This window comes from Rhodnius prolixus, unplaced genomic scaffold (genome assembly GCF_049639745.1).
Source record: "Rhodnius prolixus isolate KJV_2025 unplaced genomic scaffold, Rpr scaffold_4, whole genome shotgun sequence".
Taxonomy (NCBI): Eukaryota; Metazoa; Arthropoda; class Insecta; order Hemiptera; family Reduviidae; genus Rhodnius; species Rhodnius prolixus.
In genome coordinates, this window is record NW_027411614.1 from 14532824 (window position 1) to 14558201 (window position 25378).

Sequence of the window (25378 nt, forward strand, 5' to 3'; positions counted from 1 at the left end):
TCTAATTTTATAAGTTTTTATTTTGTTATAATGGCGCATCTCAATAAAATAGATTACATAAAAATTTTGTTTTTATTTACTTTATCACAATGGATAGCTTTCCATGTAAGCTAACTTTTCTAATAGATAAATATGAATAATGGGTAAAGCAATAATAAATATCCAAACAGTTAGTAATAAACAAAATTATGTAAAAGAAGAGTTATAGCTAAGAAATTTACCGAAAAAGAAATAACATTTAGCACCCATTACCTAAATAAAAGCATAATATGGTACATTAAATTTAACAGTAATAAAAATAAAATTGATTTATATACATTTTTTTTTTTTTAATTAAACGAAAAAATTATGAAATCATAATACCATACAATTTTTCTTCAGATTCTATCAAACACATACTTATTTACACTATACAAATTGAAATGAAAATTATAGTAGTTAAATGATATTATGAGAGATATACGCTGATAAACTAAAGAAAACAGTGCATTTGTTGCGCTAACAGCGTACTCTAAAATAAAATATTGATATAAATAGTAATGGCATACAAACTTCCATAAAAATAGTTTTCAATAGTTCAGAAATTCTACTCTATTTTTTTATTTTAGCATAAAATATGATGTGATAATGCTTCAAATATGTGACGATCACGACAATTATTCATTAATCGAGTATTATGTTTGCTTAGCGTAACGACTCTTTATGTTTAAGGAACATTATTGTTCAATGTTTCCAGGAAAATTACAAAGAATAAGGTTTAAAAGAAAGTTTAGATCAACTGCCAAACAAATTAACACTAATTAATTCTTCAATAAATCTGTCACATCAATCAAATTTAAAAACTTCTACCTGAAAATGGTTTCTTGAAAACTAAAACGGTTGTAATTATAAAATCATAAACGTGAGGCTGATCTTTTGCATAGCTTAATTGAAAAACAATTTTTTTTTCTGTTTTGCTATCTAGATTATTGAAGTTTAAGATGAGTCTGAAAGGTTGTCCAAATTACTCATGGTATCTAGAAACCATCAGATATTCATTTTACTATTATTTCATTTTATTTTGGGGTAAAAAGACTTCTAGGAAGTTGTTCGGACACCAAAATAGCATGACTTACTTCAAAACACTTTCCACTTCATTGCGGGATTCCCGGTACAATATTTTGGAATCTTTTTACTCCAATGAATGTTTCAGTTTAATTAACAGTTTTAACTAGAAAATTTTATTATTTTTCTTGGATCCTTTTTTTATTAAATACATTTTTGTAAATGATTTCATTATTAATTAGTTTAATAATACAGAAATTGTTGTTATTTAAGTAGGCAGAATATGTTACAGGAGTAGATTCTGACAGACGGTAAATAAATATCACTGTTGCTTTTTAGGTATTCTACAAAATTAAACACAAATAACTAAAAATATATAAAAGTAATTTATGTAACATTCAACGAATGTAGTGTCTATAATAAAATCTAAAACTTCACGAATTAAGGCGCTTCAAAATCTAAGGTTATTGGCGTCCGGAGCTTGCTTCAGTGCAATGTCGACCTACAGACAGTGCTCTCTCGTCATAGGCAGCACTCTCCGAGGATGGACAGTGAGATGTAAGAAGCTCCTAGGGAGAAAAAAAAAAATCTAAAGTTCAGCAGCTGGATTCGAACCCGGGATCAACGAGAGGAAATCACTAAGCTAACCCCCCTCCCTATCACTGTTATTATTATTATATACTATTTCCCTGGAAACATTGCATTGAAATCAAAAGATCTGTCCAGCCATAACTCTAAGAGACTTTCAATATTCCTTATTTATGAAGGAATACCGCTCGTCACATGAGTTGCACTCCAGAGTAAGAATGTTGTCATATTTTAATCAAAACCAAAGAAGATAGGTACCTCTGCAAACAACATCTACTTTATTCAACTAGCCGGCCAATGGAGTTTAATATATCATTCATGTTTGGAGATTTAAAGCATGTCTCGCTTGGAGTGGATTTTTCCATCTCACATTTCATTACAACAAGACCAACTTTTCTACTTTCTGAAATAAAAGTTTTTTTGGGGGAAAAACAACAAAAACTAATACAAAATTCTCAATCGAGGCGGAAACCATTCGAAAGTTTGACTAAACGTTAGGTCGATTTCCCTGCCTTTACTCCTGTAGAAAGAGCGTCATATTTAGAATTCATAAAAACAAAGTACTGAGCGATATGAAGTAAAATTTAAGGCGGACTTATATTCTCCCGCTAGCCAGTAACTAAATTAACATATTCTTTCCAAACTATTCTGAAATATTTCAAAATGACTGGAGAAGCTTTCTTTCTATTAAGCTGCTCTTTTGATAAGCACGCTTCAATTGAGAGTCAGTAATGTACAGGTAAAACTACCCAGAGACTCTCTATTTTTTTTTTTTTTTACTTGAATCAAACTTGTTCTTGGCGAATCACTGGTTTGGCGAATACAAATCTGTCCAGTTTCCAAAGTTAGGCAACCCATTACTTTCGCACCTTTTATTTTTAATTTGATAAGTTTTCCTAAGAAATCAGAATGAATGCGAAAGAAACACCTTCAAAAACTCCCATAGGACCCTTTTCAGAATATTGAGGCTAAAAAAAAGTACCTATAAGTAAATAGTTTTTAGAGAGTCGAATGTAAGATATCTTCTGAAAGAGAGAAAGACCGAGGATACCTTCTGAGAAAGTGATTTTCGTAAAGATTTACTTTCTTGGATCGAGAAATGAGGAAAAGTTCTATTTTTTTTTTAAAAAAAAAAAGCTATCATTGCAAAAGACAATAATTAATGTGACAAAATGGAATTTCTTTCGAAAACTGTTTGTTTTATGGTTGATCAGGTCGCTGGGTCTACTTTATTAATAACGAAAACTGTTTAACTCTAAAATACGCCGTCGTAGACTTCTTTAATGTACAATTTTGATTAAGTGCTCTGAGAAAACTAGGGAATTTAATCTCAGCGGTCTGGGAGAATCGTTAAGAACCATTAAGTTTAACTTTAAATTTAGTTACAATAATGATTTCCACTGCTAATCTTACTATTTACTGGGTTACTCTATTTCGCAAGCTAGCACAAAAATAAATAAAAATCGAAGATGACTAATTAGTAATAAGTAAATAATAATATAATATTAACTCTAATATTAATATGGCAAAAAAGATACATGTAAAGAGAGCAAATTGCTATACATAAAAAAATGAAATAAAGTATTGAATTAAAATTATACAAGAAGCGAACCTACAGGGATTATGAGATAAATAATTGACAACCAAATGTTAAAAGATATCAGAATGAAATATAAAAAGATATGAAGGCAAAGAACTTTACTCCGAACTTTTATAGATATACCAATTTTTATAAACTGAATTATGCTAAGGAAACAATTTGAACCTCACGTAATCATGTAATGATTAAGCTTCAAAATAAACAAACATGAATGATGAATTTGTAGATACAGCATCAGAAATCATTTTCATTCATTCTTCGCTTCTGAAGGAGAATTTCAATTTGCGTTGAATAAATGGTACTTGGTTTATAAGTTTATTTGCCAAGGTCATTTGCGAAAATCAATTAGTTTCTTGATCAATTTTGCAATATTAATCCAAAATTGGTAGACCAGCCAATATAAATATTAACATCTATGAGAGATCTAGCGATTCTTTTTTTATTTCCCCCCCAAAAAAATCTTGTTTTGTTATAGCTATTCCATGATACTAGACGAATCATTCTTTAAAATTTTCATACACTACTTCAGTTCTTTATTCTGATACTCTTACCAAAAAAAGGTGAGACTTATAAGAACTAAATTAAAAACATACAAGTTAATGGGATTAAAATATGAAGGAGAATTTCGTCTTCTTTTAGAAAATGAACTTATGAAACCCAATGGCATTTGTAGAGAAAATTTCTTGTAAGAAAGAAAAAGAATGATTCCATACTTTCATCACTTCAGGGCTTAATATCGTTAAATGCTATGTGAATTTACGTTCGCTCACCAACATGTTAAGAAGAGCTTATTAATTAGCGAGCTTGGTGGTAAATGCAAGAACTGTCGTTTGTTTTTAGATATAAGAACCTCCACTGAAGGGGAGGACCGCAACGCCTTTTTACCCTTTCGCCAAAAGAAATATGACTTATTAGTTCCAGGGTGTTAAACCTTAGGTCGTATAAACATTTTTAAAGACATTTCAAAAATGAATTTCTCTAAATTGCTTCAATGATTTTTTTTTTCGAAATTAAGCTTCAAGTTCAGGAGAAAAATAGTAATCCTCAAATCGTTTTAGCCATCTACATAATTATGGATGTACTAGTCGTCAACTTACATACTCTCACAAATTTCTCTGGATAATTTTTTTTTTATATAATTAAAGAAACTTTATTGGTGAACCATTAGTGAGGTCATGATCTAAATAAAAGGATCTCATAACATGTCATTTTAAAGTTGAAAAACGTGATATTGATAACTATTATTATGACACAAGCAACACTCAGCAAACCTCAGCTCATTCTTGAGAGTAAAAAAACTAGTGAAATGAATTTTGTATGAAATGAATGAATGTAACTGGAATAAGTAAACTGTATTATTGGTTTGAAATCAGATTTCTTCTTATATCAATAAGAAAACCAAGAAAAAAATCCAAAATTAGCTAAAAACAGCTTCCATTAACCAAACAATGTGGTGAGAGCGAATCATTGAATTTTAACAAATAAATCCATATTATATCGTTGGTCACCAAATTCCTTGGCCAACACAAAATCTCTAAAGTCTAGTTGGGCGCGATAGTAGTATTATGAGCAGTTACAAAATAGAAAACTGCTGCAAGAATAACGGTCTAGTTTGCGCTATTTTCTTTACGATGAACTGCGTCATATCTGGGAAAGAGAACAATCAGAAAGTGTACTTAATGTTGCACTCACTTCTATCTATAAACAACAATGATGTATTTCTTTTTTTAAATAATAAAGAGTTTTTATTTTTGAATAATAGGCTGCTTTCTCAAGAGCTCAAAAAACGTATTAATAAACCAAAAGCTAAGAAGCATTTATCAAGACTTTACAGTTAGAGTACGGCATAGAGAAGAGTGTTCTCTACAAGTAGCAAGGCCTAAGTATGTTGGTCCCTTTGTTCTGTGTATAAAGTAGGTTGCCTGAACTGTTGTTGATGTTGAACGGCTGCAAACTGTTGTTGTAAAACAGCCGGATGTTGAGATGGTGGTGTAGGGAGCATATGAGCCTGTGAGAAAACAGCCGGATGTAGAGATGGATCGCAAAGAGGGGCGCCAGCAGCACTTGATACTTGATACACAGGAGGCGGAGGCGGTGGAGCAGCACTACAATGTTGATGTTGCTGAGACTGTTGTTGCTGTTGCTGTTGTTGTTGTTGTTGCTGTTGTTGGTTAGTACCCTGTTGTTGAGACGCCTGTTGTTGTTGCTGTTGTTGTTGCTGCTGTTCATCCACTCCGCTGCCATTGCTGCTTGAACTGCCTGCACTCACCATTCGCCCTCCCATTCCGACCATACCACTTCCACTTCCACGGACCAGCTGTAAATCGTCAAATCCATTACATGTATCTAAAAATATCTACATAAAAAATCACAGAAATATAAAGAAATGAGAGAACATGGTGTCGCGTGCTAGAATGTGACAATTTAATAAACTGTATCCCAGACTGCTACACGAGGTAGATTATGTCCGTAAAAGGACATTTTCTAAGGCACAACTAATCATGCAGGCCAGTTCTGAATCGTTGTACCTTAACTACAGACCTTTTGGATCAGAGTCTAGGCAAGAGTGTACCCTGTGCAATTTATCTGAGATTGAAGACATTTTCCACTTTATTGGGATATGCCCCAACCTGGCTCCTTATAGATTGCAATATCTGGGAGGAAAAAAGTTAGCACAGGAAGACGTCATTCTTTTTCTTAATGGGAAAAATTGGGACCACTTAGCTAAATATTTAAAGGCAGCTTTACTATATAGAAGACTGATTATGGAGGAATTTCAATGAATTGTTCATTTATTTTTTGGTTATGTTTATAAATGATTTTGCTGTAACATACTACCGATGATTTTGTTGTGTTTCGTTGTAGCAACTCGGCAGACGGATTTTTATCCATGCTGAAAAGTGTTTTTTTTTATTTTTTCACTTTTATTTTAATCTTTAAATCATTTGAAGTAAATAAAACACTATTATTATTGTTATTATTATATGAAATGAAGTACAAAACGTTATAAAGAATAATATCAATTACGTAATACGTATACACGAGTATATAAGTAAGCTCGTAGTATATAGTTTGTTTGAAAGTAAGGACAGTTTTTCTGGAACTAATAAATAGATTGCAGTAGTCTTCCAAAATAATTGCTTATAAAAAAAAATAAAGAGAAAATTGCCAATATTTATTTGATCTTTTTTTTTTTTTTTAAAAAAAAACGTAATTTCACTCCCGCTTTTTGTACACATAATTTTTAAATTATGACTTTCTCGTATTTCTTCTGTTGATAAGAAGAATTTTGAGTTTTTACCAGGATACACTTTTTGAGGAACAACATTAACATTAAGGTAAATCTTGTATTATGCGTGATTGTCTTTAATTGTGCATTGTTAGGGCAATTAATTATTGTACTATAGTTTCTTTTTAAAACATTAAAAATTTACGCCTCAAGATGTCCTTTAAAGATTGTAGTTTCCTACCTCAGAATTGTTATCACCAATCGGTGAAATGTCCACTGCAGTTATCTCACATTTCTTTGACTTTTTCCTTGGTACCCTGAGGCCATTTTCTGATTTCATATGTATAAGTTCCATATGTCGCCTGAGGTTACGAGACTGCCTTAATGTTACACCACAAATAGTGCAAGAAACTGGAAGGTCCGATATCAATGGTGGTTTCTTCATACCTGCACATTCAAATAAGATAGTTCTTTCTAGAACTCTCAACTGACAAATAAATAAAAGATGAAGGCTTTAAAATATCTAAGAAAGAAAATATCATCGAGAGTATATTTGAAAATGACTGAAGTAAAAGCGAAGATAATTTTTAGGTCAAAAGAAAAGTTACCAGTATATTTATTTTATGTCAATAAAAAATTTGAATATGTTGTAATTCTTAAAAATTTAAATTTACTTTTTGGAAAGTTCCTAGAAGGAAGCAGTATATAGAAGCGCAATATATACGAGTAATTCATTATGAGCAAGCCACCAGTGTTAATATTTAGTATTAATTTCTTTTTTTAATTAAGGCGCATCAACTAGTGAGTATCAACATGTTTCAGTCTGCTGTGCTATATTTATAGAAAACTCTGTCCATCACCGGACATTGAGCTGAAAGAAAAGTTATGAACACACAGTTGGACTAGAACTTGAATCCAAAGCATCAACTGCTAAGTTCACTGTCACTTCCAATCACTTAACTTCTAATTCCTGCAATAAATGCATCACTATTATCAATAGTTATTGATAAAAATTTAAGATGTAACCGTACATGAAATAACTATGGTATTACTGTATATCTACTGTAACGTATTTCAGAAATTTATAGATAATTTTTGTTTTCTTAAATGATCAACAAAAGACAAAAAAATACAACTAGATATGATTACTAGTTACGTAATCATATTTAGTTACCATTTTCCTTTTCACCATTTATATTGTGTTCAATGTTGTCCTTGTTATCTTCATTATGTCCCTGTCCATCTCCTGTTGCATTGGCCGTTTTAACACAGTTTGCTTTTACTTTACGTCGCCGTTTTCTAACGGAAACGAAAGGCGTTAACATATTTCTTCCATCGGCACCACTCATCATAGTTCCAGAAAGTTTCTAAAAATAAAGAGTTCACATATAACACCCATAAAAACTACTTCTATTTGGCACAACACATTCCTTTCTCTGTAGGGCTGGATAGCCATAAACAGAGTGAAGGTGATTAAGATTACTAGTTATAAATATATATATATATATATATATATATATATATATACATATATAAAATAAAAGAGCAGTTTCAGAATGGCAAGAGCTTTTTAATTTTAAGAAAGGAAGTGAATTATACCATTTATATATTGTACACGATAATTTCGATATCAAACACAAATAAATAAAGAATTTTTATTTAAATTTCAGAAAAGTTGTGAAGGAATTAAAAAATAATGCAAATTTGGACTTATATGCCAGGATTCCTACTAATATAATTGGAACGTCTTCTCTTCTTTGGAGTTTTGCTTTTCACTCACACGCAAGTATTCATATACTTTAATTGATTTTCATAAAACACAACAAACACTCGAGGGTGCATCCTGACTTCGTCTCGCACTGTTCATAAAAACTTACAACTATGTTGATGAAGAACAACAGCAGAAAACTATCGACGTCCAAATTTCGCTAAGATCAACTTACAACTATTTCGCAAAGATCTCAATTTTCAAAATATTTACACAATCGGATCCTGTTGTGAGAGAAATTTCGAACAGAAGTTTTTCGAGAAAACTGAAAAGCAACTAATTGTGTTAACTCTAATAAGCAACAATTCTTAATAATAGGTGCAAAGATTAATGAAAACTAAAGAACTGTATTCTAACCAGGAAAGTCACAGGAGGCAAGCAATAACATAATTAACAAAATCCTTCATGATATTATTTCTAACAATGAAAACTTTTCAGAGACTGAGTAGGATTTAAAACAATCAATAATCTTTAACTTTAACTTCAAACACTTGCCAACAAACCTTAGTGGTTTTGCTACATACAGTTTTGTTACATTTCTGCGCAATAAGTTTGTTGTTGAAAAAACAGCTGCGTGCTACCACATACCAAATGTAAGAAAAAAAAAAATACCAGACTCAATATAATTAACCTCGACGAAGGAAAAAACTCTGGTATCACATGTGAGTCTCCTATATAAGTTTTAAAGAAATTTAATGTGCTGCAGAATCATTTTATGCTGGGACCACTTTGTATAGTCAGCAATGAGATTATAGCAGCATCTTATAGGATTCGTTCCAATCAAATCAAATTCAGCAATCTTTCAATTTTGATAGTTTACAAACGAGAAACAGAATGCTTAAAATTAAGAGGTGTTTTTAAATGTAGAAATGAGTTTGTACTTTTTTAAGTAGATATAATAATACAATTGGGAGACAGTGAAATTCTATGGAATACGGGAACAATGATATAAAACGTCTTAATTCTTTTTTTCATCTGCAGTATAAAATCTTAAATTCTACTCATAATATTCAAAAACTACTTTTTAGACTATATTTTTTAAAATAACTGAAAAAAACTTACATCTATTGAAAGCATATTGGGAGAAAGAGCTTGAATGTCCAAGCATTGAGCAGCTTGCAGCAAAGAAGGAAGCTGCGATGGGTCAACACTCACTTCTCCATGATACACAAACTGAAGCAATGCCTCTAGATCTGGCGCAGTTATACCAGCAAGCATGACCACTGGGTGCTTACATTTTGTGCTCTGATCATTATATAACAAAAACAAAACAAAAAATTACAAAGTATAACAAATAAAAAGAAAACTAAAAGACCTTAACTTGGCAAGATTGTCCAAATTAAATACTAAATCTCTGACCCTCTAAAAATCTCTAATGAAATATTGGATATTATATTCGGCACCCTCGCAAAAATCAGGAGCTTAAAGTCGTTACAAAATCACTAAACTCATTAGAAAACGATATTTTCTCTCTTTAATATGTTTATTTCTATTAATAAGTAACTACAAACCTTTAACAACTCCATTAGTAATGGACTTGCAGCACCCAGAACCAATTTATGTGCAGGAAATATCTTTCCGCCAGCAGTAAGTGTAACATCCACTAAATCCCCATGACCACGTAAAAGCTGTACAGTTGAAGAAAGCGAGGTGCTAAATTCTCCCCAAGAGAGGCTATATAGCTGCTGAGTGCTCCCCATCTTGAAAAGACTGTAAAATATTCAAACTTAAAAAGTTGAATATTAAAAACTGTTTATGATAATAACCAACCTTAATTTAAATATATTTTATTTATCAAAAATATATCCCAACTCAACTCAGCTTACATTGAGATAAAAAAAAAGTGATCTTGACAATTGCAGTGCCAAAAAAAAATAATAATAATAATTGGGCATATCATCTGGGTGAAAAAATGAATCAAACCTAAATTTACGATCATTACTTTAAATTAGAGTTGTTTTTTGGTATCAATAATTCAAAATTCTTTTAATAGTACAATGCACAGATATTTACATCCCATTTCCCATTCATACAAAGAAAAAAGTCTTGGGAAGAAAGGTGAGTTCTAAATAATGTATTAGTCTTAAAGAAATTACTAAAAAAAAAAGAAATTCTTTGATGAAAAACTCTATAATCACTCTTACTTCCCAAATGAATGCCAAAGTTCGAATTCGAACGAGAAAGTTTGTAATAGAAATAAAACTTGTTATAAGTAATCATTTGTATGAATAAGTAGAAAGTTAAATTGATTAGTCACCAAAGAATAAAATATATATATTACTATTTTACCTGGTAAAGAATATTTTAGCAATAATTTTGTTTCTATCTGGACCGCAACAAGAACAAAAACACCAAGGTAATATAACCTTCCCAGATGCTTTGGGTTAATCAGAGATCTCTCTCTCTATGAAAGGGAAAAGAGAACTTCCAAAAGACTTGGTTCTCTTTATTTTAATTTGAAAACATAAATTCAAAATTCTTAGTAACAGGAAAATTAATTTCATTTCAATATTCTGTTAAGTTAGACCTTCACTACTCTTCGTAATTAAATTTATTGAAATAAACGTTCTGGGTATACGTCACAAAGTTATGGATTACAATAAGTAAATGTGACACATCATTAAATTAATAAATTTTCTTCAGATTTTATTGGTTTTTTTTCTTTATTTTTACTGCTTCGGAATAATTGTGTTATATCGCAATTTCATTTTTTTATTAAAAAGGAAAAAATAACAAAAAATTTCATACTATTGTGCAAATAGATGATGAAATTATAGACCACTTTGATGGCTTTATCGGCCATCATGAGTAGGGATATTTGAAACTATTGACATTTCCAGGCCTGTGTGCCTCAATGAGTCACCTGTGGATACTTTAGTACATAAATATGTGCTCAGCTGAGTGTCACTGATCAGTACAGATTAGTAGCAAACACAGTTCAGTTGGACGAGTACTACATCTTCGTTGGAAAAAAGTAAGTTCATTCTAATAAGTAATTTGCTCTTATTTGCATGTATTCTTTCAAGAGGATCTCATCTAATGATTCAAATCATCATTATTTTCGATAAATGAAATCTTAATTTTTAAATTTATTATTTAGTTACAGATTTTATTTTCTCCGATTTCATAAATCGACTAAGAATGACTGCTGAAAATTCAGTGCCTTTCAAAGTATTTCTTGTGCAAAATGATATTGAAACAGAAATACGAAGATTTTCTGTTTCCAAGGATGTGGTTACAAGTTATGTTTACCTAAAGCAAAAGTTGGAAATGGTTTTTCCGTCTTTGAGAGAACATCCATTCATCATTTCTTGGAGAGGTATAATTTTATTTATTCTTTTTGTTTATGGCAATTTTTTTTCAAATTGTCTCATTTGACTCCACCAACATTGGTGATTCAGCTTGACACTTTTTCACCTAAAACTTTTTTCAGATCGTGAAGGGGATCAGGTGCAGATATGGTCAGACGAAGAGTTGATCATTGCTCTAACTGAAATGGAGGAAGACTGTAAAAAATTGTATATTATTCCTGGTCAAACTCCATGCCGTCCACATCAACCAACAGGTATTTAAAACAAGTTTATGAACTTAATCCATATTTCAACTGTTTTACTATTTTATTTTATTATGAACTTTTATGTTACATAACGTCGCAACACAATTCATAAAAAATTAAAGCTCATACTCAAGGTCAGTCATGATTCAGGATTATTCTTTGTTGTGTAATCTTAGTAACAGAATAATACTCAAACTTTATTTTTTACTTTCTCATTCAGATTATGCGTTGCTCCCTTAAAGTCAAAATAAATAATTAAATTGTTTGTAATATATTCCTTTATACATTGCTAGATGTGGAAATTTTACTCTCTTGGAAACAATGCGATCTAACAGATTTCTATTTTGAATTGTCATTGCCATTTTTGTTTTGAGAATGCATGAGCACGAATAAGTGATGTTTAAAAAAATAATATTCTGGAAATTAGGCAACAAATTATTTGCTAGTTTTCGAATTATCCTAGACAGGGACCTATTTTTGCGAATTAGAATGGTCCGCTTTTCTTAGTAATTAACGAAAATTATCATTACCGTTTGTCTAGAAGGGGTACTTTCCACTTAAGCAATTTTCTGTTGCACTGTTCCTCTCAATACTGTTATCGTCTCATAATTGCATTTATTAATTTTCATTACTTTGTTAAATTTTTAAAAACATGTTTGTTTACACAATATACGTAATAAATGCACATAAATCAAATTTAGTGAAATGTGACCTTGGAAATTGTTGATTAAATAAACTTGTGGATATTTCTGTGACAAATTGTTATTTTAAAGTGTGGAAAGAAGTTTAACAAATGAATTAAAAACTATTGATTCAGAGTGTTACTAATATTATTATTATTTTTTTTTTTAATTAAACAGATTTACATCTAATTATCTATTTTATTTGTTTCAATTTAATTCAAGGGGTACTTCGTAGTAAAAACCTCAGTTATTACTCTTAACTTAATGATCGCAGAAGTTATTACTAATAACACCTACTTTCTAATGTTTCGTTCCATATGCATTTTCGGTGAAGTAGCGGTGCAAACTTTAGACCTGACTTTCAGTTTTTTAGTAGAAGATGTTCACGTTTCAAAATGGATTCATTTATCAAAATCGATAGCGGCGTCTTCCGATATTTATGCACTGTTTCTGCAACAGATTCAATCTTCTGAAGGATATGCTTCCATACCGCTTTGGGTTAGCAGTCAGCAAGGCTCATTTGACCCACTATCTCTTAAACAAGACAAGAGTTCTTTATTGCCAAAAGTGGCGTTTTGGCCTGTGGGAAACCCGACTTTCTGAAGCTTGTTGTGGACATAAGAATGAGTATCCAAATAAAGTAGTTTTCAGTTGTCGTTGTTAAGAGTGATGCAGCGTTTGTAATACTAAAAACACTGATGTATTTTATCAAATTTGCAGAAATTTAGTTCTTTTGCGTGAAAGCATCCTAAATTAGCGTCATAGGTAGATAACAGTTTTACTAATATGTCTTGCCTAATTATCTATCACATTAACTATTAACGTTGCTTTCTAAAAGGCAATAATGTTAATTGTCCAAACATAACTCACAGACCTGAAAAATTAAGAATTGTTCTCATTATTTATATTCTGTCTCTCGTTCCAGATTGATCCATCCAAAAAAAAATAAAAACTTTACAAACCCCACCCTCACCCACCAGTCGAGCTGTTTCAATAAAAGACGCTTTCATTATTCTGTATAATTTCTATTCGTCCTTGTGCTTGTTATTTTTTTAAATATTCTTCATTTTATTGATACACATTTATAACAATATGTCATCCTGTTAGTGTTTAATGAAAACTAATAATTTTCTTTGTTAGGAGCTAACTGTACAGTAATAAATGAACACTCTACAAGAAGCATATTAGATCATTTCATCACCTTTGCGATGCAAATGTTTATTTGTTTCTTCTCCGCCTTCCAACATTTTTTAAATATGTTAGACAAGATAATGTTACCGCCAATTATTAAAAAATTGGACTATTCAATTCAACGGAGAATGAATAAAATGGAAAATGATGGTGGACCTTCAAATTGTTTAGGTGCTCATTTCAAATTTTGTTCAGATTTTATTCACTCATGTAATGCATGCATGTTATTCTTCCATTTCATTTCTTAGAACACCATTATTAGAATTATAGAAAAAAACTACTCTATAGAGATGCATGTTCCATTAAGATTTTGTGTTTTGCTTTACTTTCTTCAAGTTTTGTAACTTCTGATATATCATTTCTGATACTTTTATTTATTGCTGTTCACTTCAAAAGATTCTGTGTTTTAGTTTCTTTTTCTTGGTTGATTTTTTTTTTCTAAATAAGTTAGAAATCATATACTGGATGAAGTTTACAGAAATTCTATTCTTTCAAGGGTTGAAGTATGGTACCACTATACCAGAAATGAATACAAAATTGTTTTTTTTTCTAAATTGATTCATCAATTTTATTTGTACTTGTAATGAACTTTGAAAGGCTTCTCTGTGCAAAATTAATGATTCGATCCTAAAATTCACTGATGAAGAATTTACATTCACTAGTTTCAGTTCATTGTTTCATCTTTTAGATATTCGGATTAACGTTTTAGTTTTAAGTTAAAACCAGATATTTCAATTGTTGCCTCGTTATAGCCAAAAGGTAATTTATATTCACAAGATCTCCATAGAAACTGTGTAGTAAAATTATAACTGGAAATCTTTAATATAGGATTTAGATTCGTTACAAACAGTATATAGGCTGTTGCCTCCTATACTAGACCAAATTTTTTTAGTTTTTAAATGTCATTTGTAAGACATATTCATGAAATTGTAATTTTTCGAGGTCATACTACAATAAAATCCAGTTCCTGTTGTTCCACCAAATATTTAAGTAGCAAAGTTCTTCTCATTTGTGATCCAGATAATTTTTTTGACGGTTCATCTAACTTCAGTGTCTTCATAGACAATGTGATATAATTTTTTTTATTTTTAATACAAAGTAGGTGTACACTGAACCATCAAAGTTCTCTTTAAAAAAAAAAAAAAATCTAAAAATTATATTTTATTTGTTTTTAATTGGTAATAATTATTGCATGATAAGCAATATCTAAGATGGAAAGTATGTATAAGAAGGCTCGAATCTCTTGACCACGTGTAGGTGGCCAGAACTCTCGAGAAGCTGCCAACTTTTAAATGTTTTTGAGAATTGTTTTCTAATTTTCTGAACATTCAAAAAAACATTAATTTTAATTCCCGTTTGATTTAAATTTTACCATGTAATTACGATTAATTAACGTAGGTTCGTTTCGCGTAAAGGTAATCATGCACAATTCAGTAATTCTTTGCTTTATAACAGATTCTTAATAATAGTGTTAACCGTTCCTTTTCTAACAAGTTCTTTGCAAACAAACGGAGCCAAGATCTTGGACTGTCACTGGCAATCTTTTGGCATCAAAGCTTCGGATGTTGTGGATAACGAGTTAGCTAGTTAACACTTCACCAAATATAACCTTATTTTTAAGTTTCCAGCTTGAAGAAATTCATTTTAGTGAATCTATTTAACTTATAAATAAGACATTTCTATTTTGAAAAGTTACTTTTAAAGCACAGAAGTTCAAATATTGAGGTGATCTGTTCTTAATCAATTTTCTTATCATTAATTTTTTTATTTCACGGTCTACAGTTATGGTTATTTTATGTATTCATAGCCTATTTGTTGGGCTTTTTCAATTAATTATACTTTTTCCATGACTCGATAGAATTATTTAGGAGAGCTTTCCTGTGAGAGTCCCTTCTTATTTTCTCAACTTCTGCTAAAAAAAAAAAAAGAGTCAAGAGAGGTTTCACTAATTCTTAACTACCACCAATTAACCTGGTAGAATGTGACCCCCTCACATTATGGATGATTATGTTTATATGAAGAATCCATGCAACTAACTAAAGAGACTTGATCAATCCCCAAACAATACTTTATATCCTAAAATCGTTGTTATACTTGATCTGTGTAAACTCTTCTTTAACTTTAAATAAGGTCGACTTGCATATTTTACCCATTTTTTAGTAAATAACTTTCTATTTAAGTAATTTTTATTCGTGAAGAGCTGCATCTTGTAACTAAATAGAACATTGTAGTAGTATGAGAATTACTCCTGATTTTATTATATAGTTTTAAATCAGGATGTCAGTTGTTTGTGCTGGTCTGAAGAATTATTATTGGTCAGATGCAATAACCATCACTGTGCCTCCAGCTTGGAAAGCGGAAATTTCACTTATTGTTTTTAACTTCCTGATTTCCTTCTGAACAATAATTTGTTGATTTTTAAATGCATGGTTTTCGTTATTGCGGAATAATATCGTTGATTTTAATCAGGCATAATGTGTTAATGAATTTTATAACTAACCGTAATAGGATTTTCATCTACATACAGAGTTGTTAGTCAGATTTTGAGATAATTGACTTCTACCTTTAAATAGTAATAAATATTTACACAAAACTTTGAAATGGACTAGTACTCGAAACCGATAAGAAATAAATAAATAAACAAATAACCGCTAGCAGCTATTGTTATAAAAACAACGATATTATCCGATGTTATTTTATGACCTTAGATGTGCTTGTTAACGCTGACGGTTTATTATAAACAACTGACAGTTTTATTTCTTCTTCTTCTTCTTAACTGGCGCTATAACTCATGCAGAGTCTTGGCCTCCTCAAGACGTGCCCCTCAGGCGTCTCTTTCCTGCGCAGCGGCCCTCCAGTTTCGGAATCCTAACATAGTGCAGCATCTTTTGCCACACTATTCTCCCAGCGCAGCTTTGGTCTGCCTACCCTCCTGGATCCTTGCATGTTTCCTGCCAGCAATTTCTTAGGAATCTCATCTTCACTCATCCTAGCTATGTGTCCTGCCCATCGGAGTCTACCAAGCTTTATTACTTTCACTATATCAGGATCCGTGAAGAGAGTCAATTCCTGATTTTTCCTATTTCTCCAATTCGGTCCATCGCGTGTAGGGCCATAGATTCTACGGAGCACCTTTCGCTCAAAAAGTGAAAGGGCCCGTTCATCTGCCTTGGTCATCGCCCACGCTTCGGAACCATATCTCAGCACTGGTCGGATGAGGGTTTTGTAGAGAAGGGCTTTTGTGTCCCAGGAGATGAGTTTTCTTTTTACATGCCTTACTAGGCCAAAGTAACATTTGTTAGCGGCCATGATCCTCCAGACAGTTTAATTTAGTGTATAGTATATTGGAAAATTTTGGTAGACTTATGAGACTCTTAGATCAAAAAGGTTCTTATATAGGGATGTATCGTGTTATTTTTGTTTTGTTTTTATTTCTTGCCTAGAGGCTAGGAGTATCGGAACCAATCCATTCTGATTCTCTTAGCTAGATAAGTAATTCAGTGTCTTTAACGGAATTTATCAAGATCCAAATATACGTTTTCCAATTGCTTGTTAATTATGACGGTTTAGTTATTAACGAACCCAGGTGATAGAAACAAACAATCCCATATTAATGCACGTAAAATTTATCATATTAACCAGCCTTTTTTAATTTTTTATTAATTCAAGATTCACAGAATTGCAACATCGTTCATAATGGAGTAACCTGTGACAACTGTGAAAAAGAAGTTATTGGATTCAGATATAAATGTGCATTCTGTCCTGATTACGATTTATGTCAGGATTGTGAATCTAAAAAAATACATAGTCATCATTACATGGTGAGAATACCTACTCCTATCAACAAGGTAATACTTTTATTTTCTTTTACTTTGTACGAATCATTTCAGTTAAAAAGACATCATAAAAATTAAATTTTTTTTTATAGGATGCTGAATTTGGTAAGAGAATGATGAGAGAATTTTTAAAATTTAATCGGCAAGCTTTCAAACCAGATCGTGAATGTAAAAGAGGTGGTGGCCATCATAAACGTTTTAGTCACTTTATGTCATCACAGCAAAGTTGTTCCAATCCTGGAGCTCAAGGGGAACCATCAGCTCCATCTTATTCAAGATCATTCTTTGAACAAGGTTTACCTGTTAATGTTGAAGGCATTATAGAATCAGTCAGTAAGTATTCTTGTGTCTTGTATTTATGTTTTGGTTCTCTTAATTTTATGCGTCCAATCAAATTTTGTTTATTTTTTTTTAATTATATTTTAGTATTAATATTTATCAATATTATTAATCCAAATAATAAGACTACGGCGGCGCCTGTATCTTGAAACCTATTTTCAGCCATTATTTGACGTATAAATGGGTTAAGAAATGTGGTTGATTATTCATTTTCATCTGCAGAAGATTTAAATTTTTTAAAAAAGGCATGATACAAAGAATATATAAATATTTTTTTTAAATTATGCCAATGGGCAATTGCCTATCTCATATTAGTTCATTAGTAAGATAAAGATTTATTAGAAGTTAGAGCATTCAAATATGAATAATATTAGTAATTAAGTTCAGCAATATTTAATAAAATGTTTCAATAAATTCTGATGCCAAAGTTAGAAAATATTATTTTATATAAACCGACTGCGTTTCCTTAAAGTAAATAATTTCACTTAACTATTCAAGACGATGACGGGAGAAGCAAGTGGTTTTGTTAGTAACGGCTACTACTCGTAATAGATCAATGCTAACAAGCTGTTTAATTGAAAACGTGTTTTTGTAATTGATCTCGGAAACTTTAAGCCACATTTGCAATTCAGGCTTTTTGTAGATGTGATTCAAAGTAGAATATCTTGGTACTGGTCGAGAAAAAGGTCATGTCAATGGGAACTGATCTATTTCAAAAGTGTGTAATTGTAATCGGATATCCATTTTATTAAAAGTTCCAATACTTTTGAAGGTCCTCTCATTTGGTACTGGTTTCAAAATAGCAATTGTGAGTTATTTAAAAATTGCAAACAAACAAAATCCAGATACTTAAATTCTGCAAGCTAATGCAAGAAATGCACTTTAATAAATAGGTCGGGAAAGTGTGATTCTGGAAACTAGACTGAAAAAATTGTTGAATATTTAACATAACAACCATGTAAAACCTTCAAAAATTTAATTCAGATAAAACCAAATTTCACTAAACGAAACATTCAAGTAAACTCCATATATTCTATTAAGTATTTTGTTAAAAATTAGGTACCAATTAAAATTAATTATTAACATTCATGAAAAAGGATTATTAGAAGAACTTATAGAAAATTTTTGAATGAAAGTGCATCGATTACTTGAGTTATTAGATGGGATTTGCGCATCGGTGATCTAGATCAGCGGAAAGCTCTGAGTACGATTCTTGACATGCCTCCGCCAGGCCATTTTTTCTTTTAAAACATTTTATTATAATGTATTTTGTCTGTAGGGAGGGAAACGATCTGATTCTTCTGACGTTTTCAAAAATCTATAATAAATTTCAATTAGTCAACATTATTAGCAGTGAAAATATAACTGTACTTATCGCATCTCAGTTTTTTGACTAAGATCAAAGTGTAGTAACCGTTCTTATCAGTTTAATCTCTAGTATGGCCTCCATAGGGAGCCCAGAAGATTAAACTGATTTTTGGAAAATGACGGAAAGCTAGGTGGGCTTGCTCCACCACTGTCGCGGGTTGACCTGATGTTGCAATATCTCCGGGCTTTTTTAGTCGCCAAGGTAGCCGTGCGGTTAGCAAAGGTGAGATTTATTGTGGCACTGGATTCGATTCCCTTTCTGGGCCTCGAATTTTATTTTATTAATGGTAGGTTGAGAAATTTATTTTACAGTTTGTTTGCTAGTCTCCTCCGTCCAAGACACTTAATCGGATATAAAGCTCGCCTGAGAATGAGGCATTATTTTACTTTCTTTTTTTTTATAACTGCACTTTTTTGGTCAAACATTGTGACATGATAATTACAATTTTTTCAAGCTATGTTCTTAAGGTTTTCGTTAAATGAATTATTACATCGGTTATTGCTCCAATTTTGTTTTACTAGTGTCTGGTCTCTTGCGGATGGCTGGTGGTGAATCGACAGATCCTCCAACAAAAGAGACTTCTTCAACACAAGCTCCTACTCCTCCTCAGGCTCAATCTTCTAATGCTGCTCAGACACAGAACCAAACTGAGGCTGGCGTTCCTAAAGCCACTCCATCAACTTCACCTATGGTTCAGGAACCTGTTCATTTATTTCCAAGTATTCCGATTAACAGTAATACACAAGTTGGAGGTGCTGAAGCCGTCCCAACCCGCTGTATTTTTCCTGTACCTTCTCCTATTAAACCAACGGTTTCAGAAGGGATGCAGAATGTGAACACTAATCCTTGGCTTGCTTTTAATAGTAAGTGTTAATCTATTTGAAAGAGATGTTACAATTTCTTTTAATATAAACCCACTATGCTATTTTTTCAGTACATTACTCAGAATATTTTAAAATTTATGCATCCTTATTCTGCCTGAATAAAGAGAAATTTATTAACATATTTTTCATAATGAATATAAGTTTTACGTTTTTGAGATAGCGATTTAACATCATTTATAGTTCATAATTACTTTTTTTTACTTATGTAATTTTACAGTTAATCATTGTTTTCAAAGATTTGAGTTGTGTTACACAGCCAAGAAATTTTTGTTTTTAATTCAAGTTGGATCAACATCTTAGGTTATTGGCGCCTGGAGCTTTTTTCATTGCACTGCCGGCCTCCGGACAGTTAGTTACAGACAACACTATCCATCGGATAGTGAGGTGTAAAAAGTTTCTAGGAAGTGGCCAGCAATCAGCTGGATTTGAACCCGATGCGTTGGTATCTAACACGTTGCGTTGGTTATCCAGAATACTCCAGCTAATCACTAAGAATTTATTCAAAACATTTCGTAGTCTTAATTATGTTGGTACAAATAAATGATAGCTAGATAAATCCTATCTTAGCTAAAACATTAAGGGAAGAACTCCCTTCTTCACAATTAGAAACTAAAATGGCCGCTCTTAAGTGAAACCTTAATTTTGTAAAATTAAAATCATTTAGAAAAACAAGTAATTAATTTGTATGTAATTAATTGTATTTACTCTTCTACAGCTTAAATCGTTAGCGCCATTCAGTAAATATTTCCTCTAGAACCATTTTAATTCAAACTGAGATGGCTATTTTAGTGAGTTAGAGCCTAAAAGTACCAAACATCTCCTCCTTTGACCGTCGAGTAAGTCGACTAGGGGAATTAGATTACCTGGTTTGTACCATAATTATTTCAGTCTTCGTGTTTTAGCAACATACTTTTATGAATATTCCGCCGTTTCTTGATCACTCTTAATCTACTTGTGTCGTTATATAATTTTAATTTGTATGCGCTTAGACTAGACTACAATTCAAAATCTATAAATTCAACTCAAATCTTAGCTATTATCTTAATGAAATATTTATAGTTCACCTTATAGTTATAAAGAAATATTTTAAATTTGATCGCCTTTTTTTTTATTTGATAATTTTTTAGGTCCCTCGGGAAGTGAACAAAATCAATTTCCAAACAGTGTGCAAAGCAATAATGACGTTTTGAAGGCGGGCGGTGATATGCAGCCTTCAGCCCATCAAGCTTCTGCACCATTGCATCCACATATGAACTTGTTTACACCAGTACAACAACAAAGTAACATTCCAGGTGTGTAATATAATTTATGAAGATGCATTTAATTTTATTAATATTTGTAATGTAAATCTAGTCCATTAATCCTTCAAATTATATTTGAGTACTTATAACCACTGATTAAAAACAACCTATCCTATCTTATACTATTTTAAACATCCTTGTATGCAGGGAGGGCCAAAAATCACGAAGGGATTATAGTATTTAATAATTCATAAATTTATAACATTTTATTGTTAAAGTAAGAATAGGAAGTAAAGTTGCGCTTTGTATGAAGAATTGCCTTGTAAAAACATCCATTTTCATACTCAACAAAAGTAAGGAATCTAAATAGTTTTCGTGACAGTTCTTAGCGTTACAACACAGTAATTGAAGTTGCATTAATCGTTTGTGACTGCATTTTTTTTTTTTTAGAGAAAATATTTGAGTATCGGACATGGTGGACTGACTTCCGGTAGATAAACCTTTTCAGATTGTCTTCGTATTGAAAAGGTCGGATTAACATACAAAGGTTTCAACATCTTCCGTTGTGATACCATTAAAAACTTCGTTCCTAACGAAGTCAGGTTTACCGAGTGGGTGTTAACTAAACCTGGACCTGAAAACGATTTAACGTTTATTCTATTTAGTCTGAAAAATTTTGCTCATGAAACTCATGCTGAGTCAAAATTATGATACACCGATTTTAGTAATGAAATTTCATAATTAGTGACCGCAGTGCAGTTGACGTTTTTCTTTTTTCTTGGTCAGTCTCCAAGGTCTAAAAAAACAATCACTAATAATTTTAAAATTATTTAATTTTGGATAAAATTATTAACTTCTAGTTTTTCGTTAATAGATTGCTTTCATTATTTTTTATATATGGATATGTAGAGCAATTCCAGTATCCAAAAACGTTCAATAAACTGTTAAAAAATTTAAAAATAAATAAATTGTTCGTAATACAATTTTTATGTAAACTTTTTTTACTAGATTAACATTTTTACTAGTTTCAAATAAGAAAAGAAACAAGTTCACGAATTTATATATAAAAAAGAAAACAATCTAGCTTTTCTTTAAAACGTACCTAATGAGTCAACATAAACAACATATTTTTGTTTACACAAATGCGAATAAAAAATAATTTAGTTTTTGAAATGTGGGAATCAGAAAGAAGAGATACCAGCTTCGTGACGTGGGGAGAAAGTTTGAATCGTGGCACTCTGTTGGCTTAAACACAAATTATTTAAATTTTAAGCCTTTCGTGAATTTGGGCTCCCCTTTAATTGAGATACTTAATGGTATCAATCAAATAATTTAATTTATCCCTTAAATGTAGGTTATTTAACTTTTTTCACGCTCTCTTTCTTTCTTTAAATTAGGAGCTCTTACTTTAAAAATTTTCATATTTCAATTTATAGTTATTTAAAATTTATTTACATTATTAATTATGTAAATATAACAGGCCCTTGTGAATCGCATTGTTACGATTGGTATTCAGAAGATTCAAGAAAATTTATAGAAAGTCAACAAAACGCTTTATATGAAAATGATTACAACTTTCCTATTAGTCCTTGTTCCTATACACGCAATCCAAGGTTATTTATTCCTTTTTTTTTTTTTGTATTTATTCCTTTAATATGTATTTCCTTTAATATAAAACTTTTGTAATATTATTTTGTGGCGTTTTAGAAAGTAATGGTCACGTAAAGAATGAAATTATTTCCATTACATAAATATATATTATATAAAATGTACGTATCTTGGCGTGCAACAAGCTTGACAACTTTAAATTACAGAATTACCGGTCGTTTTCAATTTATTTTATTTTTTTCTTAAATGATTTTATCTTCAAAATATTTATTCCATTTATTATCTTAGAACTATTTTAAGCAAAAATTATTGCGTTATTTTGATTTGCAAGTAACAGTTCTTAGTTCGTGCAATTCGCACGTCTCAATCTGTCCTTCATTCATTTTATTCTCAGCTTCTTTTTTTCCGTGCTATCCGCCTACATTATCACCATTTCTCTTTCCTGTTCTCATAATCATGTCTCCAATAATACTTCTTCATTTGCTATAAATACTGCCATCACTTTTCTCACCGATTCATAGCACTCTTCTTTCCTACCGTTGGTAGATGTTCTTAATAGTATTTTTATTTTTTTTCTCGGCCATTAATTTCAACCTACTAATACAATTCTTTCATTTCTGAATTATTTGTATGAATCTCTGCACCGACTTCTTTATTTGCAGTTGTCATTTTCATTCTCAGTTTGAATGAACAGAATTTATTCGTTGACCTTGATTGTTTAGCAGAGTAATTTTTCTGTAGACGAGTAGTTGGTCTTGGCTAGAGAGCTAGTTTAATGGTGAACTATCCCTTAGATAGGCTGCCTTCTCTACGACTTCTTGAGTGTTCTATCCACTTACATACGAATTTTTATCTCCAACTAGTTGGACTAGAGATATTAGTGCTTAGGTAATTGAACTAACGAAACTTCTTCGTGGCGTTTTTTAGGTTTTTGTTTTTTTGGTTACAGAGTCTATCTTGAGAGGTTTTACACAATTTTATTATTTTCAGTGATAATTATTGCATATAGAATTCATATTTTGTTTTTAACCAATTGCGTATTTTTTTATTTTTTTTAAATTAAAACCTTAACATACCTGGAAATTCCGTTTGTATGTCAGGTTGCACGAACTCGCTATAAAAGCTTTCATCAGAACTTGCATTCTCATTCCAATCCTCTTGTCCGCCATTTATCATCTCATCACCATCCAGATCATCCTCCCAGACGGTTGAAACGTCAGTGGCCTCGCTATTTTCTCTCTTCTGAGGAGAGTAGCTAAACCTAGAAATGACTTAGGGAGTGTTATCACTGGATAACTTCTCCCCTCAATTAGTTAGTTTGATGTCAGTTATTGTCATTGTTACTAATAGCGTGTCTAGCGCTGGTGTAACTTTAACAAAAAAAAAAAAAAAAAAAACAAAAAAACCTTAACGCTAAATTAAAACCTTTTTGAAAACAGCAATAAAACATACAGAATACATTTTAGATGTGTTTATTTCATTTATTATGTTTTTTTTTTTCTTTGAAACAAATGTTTAATTTTTTCACGGATGTTTTTTTATTTTCCATTATAGATCAAGCGAAAATAGAGGAATCTCTGAATCGTATGCTAAGCATGGGCTTCAACAACGAGGGTGATTTTTTAAGACAGATCTTGATTTCTAAAAACGGCAACATCGAGCAAGTTTTAGATATGTTGATGCCTTCTAGAAAAAGCCCCTAAACGGGTTCTTGTTTTGTCTTTAAAATACAAAAATTTATGCAAAATTTAAAGATTTATTCTATTATTATCAACATTAATTAATTACTTGTATTACGTATGTATTGAATTAAAATTCACGGTGATGGTATTTTTATAACATACATTGAATTGTATAATTTTTGTTTACTTATTGCAAATTATTATTTTTAGTTGGAAAAAAAACTGTATAATTTTAAAAATAAATAAAGTAATCTCAAACTTGATACTGATTCAGTCAGTCTCTTAACAGCAACTATAAAAGACGAAGTCTGCGAGAAGAATTGTTTATTTTTGTTATTTTGTCTTTAAATCAACGATTAAAAGTATAATTTAAAGATTATTGCTAATAATGTAAAATTTAATCCTCTTTCTAAAATTATTGAAACGGAATAAGAATGATTCAGGAATATTTTCCTGTTGGATTTTTGTTTTTTTCTTTGTCTAATAACATTGTATATGTAAGGATCTCAGTATTTCCAGCTTTTTGCAGCTGTCAATGTTGGTAGAAAGGAGAATAGTTTCGTCATAAATTACCTTGCAAATGTTCATATCTCGAGAGTGTAGATTGAACATGATTTCAAAAGGTTTGTAAAAACGTGACGTAGATATTTTTTTTCGCTTTAATTTTTTTTTTTTTTTTTTAGACGTTTCAATAAGGTAAAACCTTGAGAAATGCCGGAAGAGGAAGTCGTATAACCACGATTTTTTTTTTTAAACCCAC

General features: G+C 31.1%; 2 protein-coding genes and 1 non-coding gene across 13 annotated transcripts; 2 read left to right on the forward strand and 1 right to left on the reverse strand.

Annotated features, from left to right (window-relative positions):
• Trl (Trithorax-like) lies at positions 1-10875 on the reverse strand. 4 transcript variants are annotated; one of them, XM_074132560.1, is made up of 6 exons: positions 10519-10875; positions 9741-9939; positions 9292-9474; positions 7651-7828; positions 6703-6908; positions 1-5549 (listed from the first exon to the last, which is right to left on the reverse strand). In XM_074132560.1, the coding sequence occupies exons 2-6, from the start codon at positions 9927-9929 to the stop codon at positions 5112-5114; spliced, it is 1194 nt and encodes a 397-aa protein (XP_073988661.1). In that variant the 5' UTR covers positions 9930-9939; positions 10519-10875; the 3' UTR covers positions 1-5111. The 4 variants fall into 4 exon arrangements, with proteins under 4 accessions (XP_073988661.1, XP_073988660.1, XP_073988658.1 ...); XM_074132559.1 differs by having other exon boundaries at positions 7636-7828; XM_074132557.1 differs by lacking the exon at positions 10519-10875 and adding an exon at positions 10056-10183 and having other exon boundaries at positions 7636-7828.
• LOC141456493 (uncharacterized) lies at positions 10146-24881 on the forward strand. 8 transcript variants are annotated; one of them, XM_074132541.1, is made up of 10 exons: positions 10146-10287; positions 11330-11548; positions 11663-11794; positions 13609-13830; positions 17329-17507; positions 17588-17828; positions 19725-20066; positions 21215-21379; positions 22809-22941; positions 24491-24881. In XM_074132541.1, the coding sequence occupies exons 1-10, from the start codon at positions 10227-10229 to the stop codon at positions 24552-24554; spliced, it is 1758 nt and encodes a 585-aa protein (XP_073988642.1). In that variant the 5' UTR covers positions 10146-10226; the 3' UTR covers positions 24555-24881. The 8 variants fall into 8 exon arrangements, with proteins under 8 accessions (XP_073988642.1, XP_073988643.1, XP_073988649.1 ...); XM_074132544.1 differs by lacking the exon at positions 10146-10287 and adding an exon at positions 11070-11203; XM_074132542.1 differs by lacking the exon at positions 22809-22941.
• Positions 19208-19406, forward strand: LOC141456586 (U2 spliceosomal RNA). The gene has a single exon (XR_012459881.1). It is a non-coding gene; the product is annotated as a U2 spliceosomal RNA (small nuclear RNA).
• Positions 24882-25378: the final 497 nt, after the last annotated feature.

Coding starts and splice junctions, on each gene's coding strand:
- Trl (XM_074132557.1), bottom strand. CDS start 10,168: ATGATCGTAAATTTAGGTTTGATTCATTTTTTCACCCAGATGATATGC. Junction 6,909..7,635: donor AAATGGTGAAAAGGAAAATG/GTAACTAAATAT, acceptor TTGAATGTGCAG/GTATGAAGAAACCACCATTG. Junction 5,550..6,702: donor TTGGTGATAACAATTCTGAG/GTAGGAAACTAC, acceptor GACGATTTACAG/CTGGTCCGTGGAAGTGGAAG.
- LOC141456493 (XM_074132541.1), top strand. CDS start 10,227: ATGCACAGATATTTACATCCCATTTCCCATTCATACAAAGAAAAAAGT. Junction 11,795..13,608: donor CCGTCCACATCAACCAACAG/GTATTTAAAACA, acceptor TTTCTTTGTTAG/GAGCTAACTGTACAGTAATA. Junction 21,380..22,808: donor ACAACAAAGTAACATTCCAG/GTGTGTAATATA, acceptor TAAATATAACAG/GCCCTTGTGAATCGCATTGT.